This window comes from Gavialis gangeticus, unplaced genomic scaffold (genome assembly GCF_001723915.1).
Source record: "Gavialis gangeticus isolate Ggan-Ray unplaced genomic scaffold, GavGan_comp1, whole genome shotgun sequence".
NCBI classification, from domain to species: Eukaryota; Metazoa; Chordata; order Crocodylia; family Gavialidae; genus Gavialis; species Gavialis gangeticus.
Genome location: NW_017729003.1, coordinates 14,829,451 through 14,837,822, shown reverse-complemented (window position 1 = coordinate 14,837,822; position 8,372 = coordinate 14,829,451). Strand labels below are relative to the sequence as shown.

The 8,372-nt window shown below is 40.3% G+C and overlaps 1 protein-coding gene across 5 annotated transcripts in view; it reads right to left on the bottom strand.

Moving 5' to 3' along the window:
• RUFY2 (RUN and FYVE domain containing 2) overlaps window positions 1-8,372 on the bottom strand; it is a 60,349-nt gene that overhangs the window by 51,526 nt on the left and 451 nt on the right. For all 5 annotated transcript variants that reach the window (XM_019507865.1, XM_019507862.1, XM_019507863.1 and 2 more), the window contains exons 2-5: window positions 4,545-4,718; window positions 3,885-4,002; window positions 1,345-1,446; window positions 356-479 (exon numbers count right to left, since the gene is read on the bottom strand). In XM_019507865.1, coding sequence (XP_019363410.1) covers window positions 356-479; window positions 1,345-1,446; window positions 3,885-4,002; window positions 4,545-4,718 — 518 coding nt within the window. The remainder of the gene's footprint in view (window positions 1-355; window positions 480-1,344; window positions 1,447-3,884; window positions 4,003-4,544; window positions 4,719-8,372) is intronic.

The window sequence follows — 8,372 nt, the reverse complement described above, 5'->3', positions numbered from 1 at the left end:
TGTTGACTATCTTTCCATTCTGGATCTGTCTCCCTAGATCCACTTCTCAGTCCAGCTGATAGAGCCCAAAAGTCTTGCTGTCGAACTAAGAAATTAAATTTTGAACATTTTTTTCAGGGCTTTCAACCCAAGCACCATTCATAACCTAGGAGTGTGTTTTAACTTCTCTGAAACTCAGCGCAAACATTGTCAATGACTTCAGATAGAGACTGTAAATAATCTCTATAATTAATAAAACATCTAAACATTTACATCTCTCTAAAAACAAACAAACAAACAAACATTCAAGCTGAAACAGAAAAAAGCAAAACAAAATCTGGTCAGCATACTTATCTCTTTATTTGTAGTCACTTACTTGTGAATCCAAGTCTTCTCCTTTTACACACAGATTAGCATCTATCACATTTAAACCAACCAAGAGTCCAACAATAACAGCTCCTTCTTCCTCCATCATTAGTGCATGGTACTCATAAAATTCACTGTTAAAACAGGAAAGTGCACTATATTAAAATAACTGTTTATTTCAAGCAACTTGTTAACTCGGTGAAATTTAGCTAAACGATATTAAACTGAATGTATATCTGACTTTCATACTCTAATTTTAGCCTCTCTCTGATGTTCTTAAAGATTTATATCACACTCTGACTTACTCACTGATGGCAGAAGGCAGGGCAGAGGCCTTATAAGCCAACTAAATCAGAGATGTATAGTCTGAGCTCACTTTATCAGATGCTGGGGGAGGGAAGAGGGTAAGTGGCAGGGGGCAGGAAAGCTACAGGGGAAAAAACCAGGGGGTAGGGGGGAGAACAAGGCAAGGGGGCTGCCTGACTCTGCCCCGTCACCTGACTCCCCCCAGCCACTACTTTCTCTGCTGTAGTAGTGGGTTGGGGACGAATTCAGGACAACCTAATGATAAATTAGATTCTATACCTGGAATACTATAACAAATCTAATTATACATATAATAATATAATCTATGGGGGGGATCATCTTAAATTCAAAGTCATCTTAGATTCCAGTAAACATGGAAACTTTCTTAATGTACGTCTAGAAAAACATCTATGATATGATTTTGGTATACAGCACTAAGTACATTTACAAATAACAAAGACAAACAATAGATGTCCTAATACTTAAAACTATATTGCCCAAGATGTTACATGGGGTTTAGAAGCTCTTACATACTTCAACTACACTATAACAAACAAGAAGTTATAGTAAAAGGATGTAATTAAACTTTATAATAATATAAAGTATCAGATATAGCAATAGCCTTGATTTCCTACATGCATTTTATTAAAAACTTAAAAGATACAATTAAATAAAGTCTTCACAATAACTGACCTGAGGAGATCTCTTTGAATGATCAGACAGCGTAGATAATCAGCCATTTTTTTTTGCATTAGAGCCAATCGTAACCATGCCCTGGCACGGCCCAATGGTGTTCTGAAAAGAAGAACAGTTTATACACGAGCTAATTTTTAACTAATGACCGTCATCAGCTTGTTGATACAAAAACTGAAACGTACAAGAATATTTTAAGATATTTAATTGAATGAATTTCAGTAATCAGTCAAGATACAACTGACTAAAACGTGCTCTTAAGGTATTGATCCATATTCTACTGAAACCCATAGAAAGATTTCCACAGTCTGCAATGGGTTTTGAAGCAGGTCATTACAGCAGCTAAGATAAATATTTCACAAGTATATCTAACCAGGACACAGTGTTTTGAGTCTGTCTGTCAGTTTTAAATTAAAACCTTAAACTCAGGCTTTTGATTACATAAAGTTTTGCAAGGCAATGTTAATGAGTTAGGATGAAGGGACTTAAATTAAACGGAATTAAATCACCAATACTAACTGTGATTTAAATGAGCAAGAACCACACTTTAATTTAAATCACTAATTTTAATCTTATTTGCACGTGTACTTTGAACTTTTTTCCTAGGAAAATAATTAAATTCTCGTTAGTTCTAACAGTTAAAGCATGTTAATTTAAAAAAAACCCCACAAATATAATCTTTACACTGCATTTGTTATTTATTTTTGTTAATAAGAATTTTTTTATATCTACACATATTTATTTAAATAATTATATAAATCAACAAACATTTATTCAGGTTCCTAGTTTTTATATTTGTTATTATGTTAAAAATGTATAATTCACCATTTCCTATTTACTAGACAACCATTTTAGTTAGGATTTCAGTTGGGCTGTATATGCATGAAAAATGGAATTCAGTTAATATGTAGGAAAACAACTCTTTAAATGAGTTTAAATTATCTCAGATGTACCTGATACATAAAAAATGTTACAAGTTTATCAAATATGTTCTGCATTTAACACTAATTTATTAAACAGAAGCAATATCAACTGAAGCTAGCAAATTTAGTTTGTTTCTGGTCACCTTGGGTTAGATTTTGAAAGCAATTTAATTGCCTAAAGACATAGTGAAATATGCAATAGCATCAAAGCAGGTTGAAATCAATGCGAGTCTGAGGCTATGAAAATGACCAGCTAAAGAGACGCGTGGTTAACACATTCAGGAGGCACTGCAATTGTTTTACGTATTCTTGGCCCAGCAATCCATCTCAGTTTGGATACTTCTATCATTCCAAAACTCTAAACCAGGAGCAGCCGTGCCTTGCCACTAACATGCTGGATCTAGTGCACATGGCACTAGCTCTAGCTGATCAAGGACTGTGCTGCACACAGTACCCTTACAGGGCCAGTTTGTGATGTGCAACATGCAGCATCCACTCTAGCCAATCTGAGACCCATACTGCACACTATGGCCACCCTGAAGCAGCCCCCAAAGGCATCACATGCAGCATGCGTCCCAGACTAGCTGGGGCAGACACATACAGTGTGCGTCCCAGACCAGCCAAACACTGCATGCAGTGCATGTCTCAAAGCAGTTGAGTGGGGCACCACATAAGCATGCATCCCAGGCCCCATGTGTGGGGCCAGTCTGGCATATGCTGGGTGCAGTGTGACCCAGGTCAGTCTGGTGTGAGCCAGGTGCAGTGTGTGGGTCAGTTCCAGACCCAGGGGTAGCACACAGGGCTAGATGATGGGGCTCACAGGCTGTATCTTTGACAACCCTGCTCTAAACAGCGTGGCCTGATGCCATTTTTACAGCCCCAAAACCCTGGCTATTGCATGAGAACCAGGAAGTGCAAATGGCTGCTGTTTTCATTCATCGAATCTCCAAGCAAAACAAAATGTAGAAAGTAAAGCAACAATATGGCAAAAAGTAATCTTCAGCCTTATTAACAAATAAATAGCAAAACAAGAACAACAGTTCTTAAGGCTATAAACCATTCTTAAAGATCTCTATAACAGAAGTTTTAAAAACATTTTATTAAGAAAGAATTCAGATAATCTCTTGTAATGTTTAGTCTCTGAAGGGTTCGCAAGAAAAAGTTGTATAAATTGGCAGCGGTTATCCACAGAGTCCAGTTCGTGGGCTGAAGAAACTAAATATTTTAAGATATCTACAGCTTTAACTTTAACCTTTGTGCCAAGATATCTTCATGTTAGTAGAATGTGTCCCTGACTGAACAAAATGAAAAAGATAAAAATAAAAGACTGGCATCAACTGGTTCATCTCCCAACATAGGAAGCAAACTAAATTTCACCACTGGCAGACATCACATCCAGTGACTGCACAGTGTACTGCAATGTAGATTAGTAATGCCACACAAACGATGCCATGGGGAGGTATGTTATAATCCTCTTACTATTAAAGAAAGGGGATGATAATTAAGTCAATTTGAGAATTCCAAAAAAATATTATCATATCAAAATGATTATTTTTTCTAGAGGATACTGGATCAAGCCCTAAACCTTTACTGCTGTATTTCACCAATAATACTTACTTGAGGCCAGGTAAATCTCTGACGCTAGCTGCTATTTCCTCAGCTTCTGGGTACAACTTCTCAACAAGTTCCAGAGGGCCCCAAATAGTTTTATTATAACTTAGAAAGGATTTTCTTACTAGTAAAATGAAAATATAATTTAATTAATAATTTACGTAGTCTAGTTGACTCTCAAAAAGTTTACATCAGTATAGCTATGTTAGAAACTGTAAGAAATTGTTTCACTGTATGAATAGAAATATTTCTCCAGCAAGCTTTTAAATTAGAACTTGAAAAATTAGTAACAATAGCTTGGAATTTCTGAAAATAATCATGTAAGGCAATTTTGTTTTCATATTTAAAACTGATATTCAACTATATAAAACCGTTGAAACACAAAATGTCAATTTAAGAGACTAAATCAAGATGCAAGTAACATGTATACAATCCTGGTACCTCACAAACCTTTTTGAGTAACCGACAATGACTTAGAAAGGAAATGTGTATGCATGTAAGAATGTCTGTTATATTAGTTTAGGATACTTCAGATTTATTATACAACACTTTAAATACTCATAATATTGTACAAGGTAGCTAATGCACTATTTCATCCTACTTTAGAAAGAAAAATATAAAATGCTTTGGTACAAAAAAAAAAACACAATAAAATTATTACTGCACCTTTAAGACCATGTTTTAGGCAATGCTCCATGACAACAAAGAACTGTTGCAAAGGCGGATAGTCAGAATCCAGAGTCCGACCAAAGCTCAAAGCTGATTCAATCAGTCCTTTGATACTCAACTTAGCCATGTTCAGCAAATTTGCTCTTTCTACAGCTGTGGGATCTTTTACAGCTAGACAAGGAAGAAAAATCAGCATATTTCAATTACTAAAACAAAAAATTAACCAACTAAATACTTGTTCACAGCAAAGCTGTTTCACCCTAACCTGCATTTATGCAAACGAATAGTTTAACTCCAGTATCACTAAAAAAACAACATAACCTCCAAAACACATACACATCTGTTAAGTATGGGTAATATTAATACAAATAAAGTAAGCTGTCATCGCCTTGCCTTCTCCCATGCATTGTATACACAATTACACGGTTTTGAGCTGTATTATTGTTTCAATTTATCTCTGTATCAATCAGTGCCAACAAGGTAATTTACCTGGGCTTAAAAAACAGAATAAAGATTTATCCTGTAGCCCTTACTAGTGCAGCTATCAAAAGAAAAATGAGCTACATACTAGTGACCAGTGCCTCCTCTGATACCAAAACATGTGCTTATAATAAAGATACATCTTATTAATATAGCACAGCCAAAAGCAGTCTGAATCCAAGACACACATCCAGCTTAAAATCAGATAGCAGTTCTTTCTTTTCTCTACACCAGGGTTTCCCAAACTGTGGTACACATACTGCTAGGGGTATGCAAGACATCTCTGGGGGGTATGGAGGAGAAATTGTACAATGAAGGATTTAATTTTCCTTATGCTAGTAATTAGCACTTAAGAGTGCTAAGGGTTCCAATTTGATTCAGAAAGAGTAAAGGGTCTCCTAATTCAATTCGGATTTGGAGATTCGGCCACCAAATCAAGCAAAATCTCTGCCGAACTGAATTAGTGACCGAAGCTTCACCCTAATAACTGCTCATTTTCAGAACATGTTAACTGCACTGTTCTCATCAAAGTCAGAAGAGCTATGACATTCTCTCACCACATATATACTTTTATGACAGTCTTGTAGCCTTTTAATACACATTGCCCCATTCAAAAAAGTATTTTTCTTGGGTTTTTTGTCTTGCTACTTCTTTAGGTGTTATGGACATCCAATTTCCACTATTTATTCCAGCCTTATGCTGGTCTGTTCAGGCTTGTCAGTAGCTGAATAGGTCCTAAATCAGTCATTTCCCTGTAGGCATAACACAACAGTACTAAAGAAGTTGTGTATTTGAGCTTGAACCTGTGCTCACAGTAAAACTTCCACAAAATAACTGATTTTTTCAGATACATTTTTAATAAGCAAAAATTGTTTCTAAAAGATAATTTAATAATATGTATACCAAACGTCAAAACTATTTTACACCTGCCTTTAACTCCCACAACTATATTCCTTAGCAAAAGCAACTCTACTCTGGAGGGTATTACTTCAAAATGATTGCCAGGTTACTATCAAACTTACCTCACACTTTTCTAAGTATGCAATGAAATAAAAAACTATCATCATGGTAATACTATACTTTCTATAATCTTAAAAGCTACAGGCTGTTATAACTATATATTTTAGAGGGTGATTTCATGGACAAGAGTGATATCAAAATCATTACTAGCTTTGGCCATTTTGGAAGTATGGTTTTAAAAAATTAATCACTTCCTTTCCTGCCAATACAAATTACATCAGCAAAACTTTCTACTGCTGCAGGCATTGCTCAATACAGAGGCTTAAGCTATGGAGCTCCCACTTAGCAGCATCTTGACATCTTTCATATTTCCTCAGTGGCATGCTGTAGATCCTGTTCATTTCAAATGCCATAAACCTGACTTCTTTGACATATCCTTGCCCATTTCTATCTTCCTGGTCATTTTAATGTTCACTCTCTTCCCCTTCCCTAGTTCAAAATAAACCTTTTCAGGTAAGAGGTTTTGCTTTGGTTTTATTTTTACATTTAATGTAGTTGTGTACTGGACTAGCACGTCTGGTTTTCCCTCTTTCTCATTTTAATATTTTGAAGGTCTTTGGCCCCCATTTTCAAAGATATTATAACTAGGGACCTAACTTGCAGTGAGAAAAATCAGTTTTCGCCCCTTAGTTGCAACCTAAAAAGCCAATTTTGCAGTCATTTAATGGAAGCCCCACCCCTTGGCACTGACTGGCAAAGAGGCCCCACCCCTCAGTGCTGATTGGCAGAGAGGAAGGAGGGACAAGGAATGGCCACCATCTTGACTGTTGGCTGCCCTTCATGCAACCCCGCCCCTCATCACTTGATTGGCAGAGAGGCACAAGGGTGCAGCTGCCATCTGCTGTCCAGCTAGCATCACCCTCTCTTGGGCATGCTGCAAGGCCATGCTGCAGCAGCAAGGACCACTGGCTCCCACTGGAGAGCCAACATTTTACTCCAGTAAGTGATTTTTTATGGTTGATTTCCTGGGCAATTGCAGCCAAAGCCATATTTTGCAGCAACTACAGAGAGTGCTGTTTTCTCCAGTTTCTGCAAAAAAAAAAAAAATCACAAAACCGTGATTCAAGCAGGTCCCTAATCATAACAGGCCTTCACTCATGAACCTTTTGGGGTAGATGCCTGATAAATGAAAGACAGCCAAGTGTAAACCACCAAGTCTTGCTCGATTTACAAAGAAAAAACAATGAGAACACTCCCATGCTCCCCTGATTTCCACCCACTCGCAGGAATCGCGCCAACAACACTGGACCCTTCCAAGTAATGCTGCTCCTTCCATCCGGACAACAGTTGCCATTAGTGGACGGACGAGCACCATTTACCAGACCACATCCACACCTTCGCCAGCAGAAAGGATTAATCACTGAGAACTGCAGCTAAGGGCAGCATGTGCCAGTGTTGCCTGGACTGAAGCCATCCACCTGCTACACTACCCTCCCTACCTAAACCTTCAAAAAACAGGTTTTGCTAATACCAGAAATTCCTGCCTCCCCCAACTCTACCCACTGAGAAAAGCAGTGCATTCCCATGGAAATCAGAGGGTCTCTCACAGAAACCAAGAGAAACCCCAGAGCCCCCAGGAGCCGGGTTCATCCAGAGCACAGGCAGGGGTGGATTAATGCACAGGCCGACAGGACCCAGGCCTGCAGGCCCCTGCCAACCTGAGACCCTGGGGGACCCTGGGGGAAGCACGGCTCAGACAGGCATCTGGCCACAGGCATCCAGGGCTGACAGCATGGGCCTGCTCACCTCCGGCTGAGTCAGGGCCAGGGCCAGAGGAGCTCCTTGAAGGCAGTGGCAGCTTCCTGGGGCCGGCTGCTGCGAGGAGGCCCCATGGGCAGCCCCACTTCTGCTCCCCTCAATCTGTGAGCAGTTGCCAGCACCAGCGCAGCTGAGACAGGACAGGATGGGACAGTCCTGCCCTGCTGGGGCTGGCAGAGGGGCAGGTGGGCAGAGGGGCGGCACAGAGCTCTGCCCTTCCCCAAACTAGCCCCTGGGAGACCGCAGCCCTGGCTGTGCAGATGGTCTTGCCCAGTGCCAGGGCCACCTTCACCGGATCAGCACTCACACCCCCTAGCTCACCCCCACCCTCGCAGGCAACCGCGCGGGTGGGCCCAGCCGCAGCCCCCTGGGGGCGCAGACAGCACCTGCCTTCACCAGGTGGGAGGCTCCAATTTTGTTTGCGCAGGGCCCCGGTGAATCTTAATCCGCTGGGCGCGGGAGAGGGGCTGCCTGCAGCCCCGCCCTGATGCCACGATCCCGCTCCCGGGCGCCGTCAGGCCCGCGGGGCCGTTCGCGCAGCCCTGGCCGGAGCCGCCGCGCTTCGAG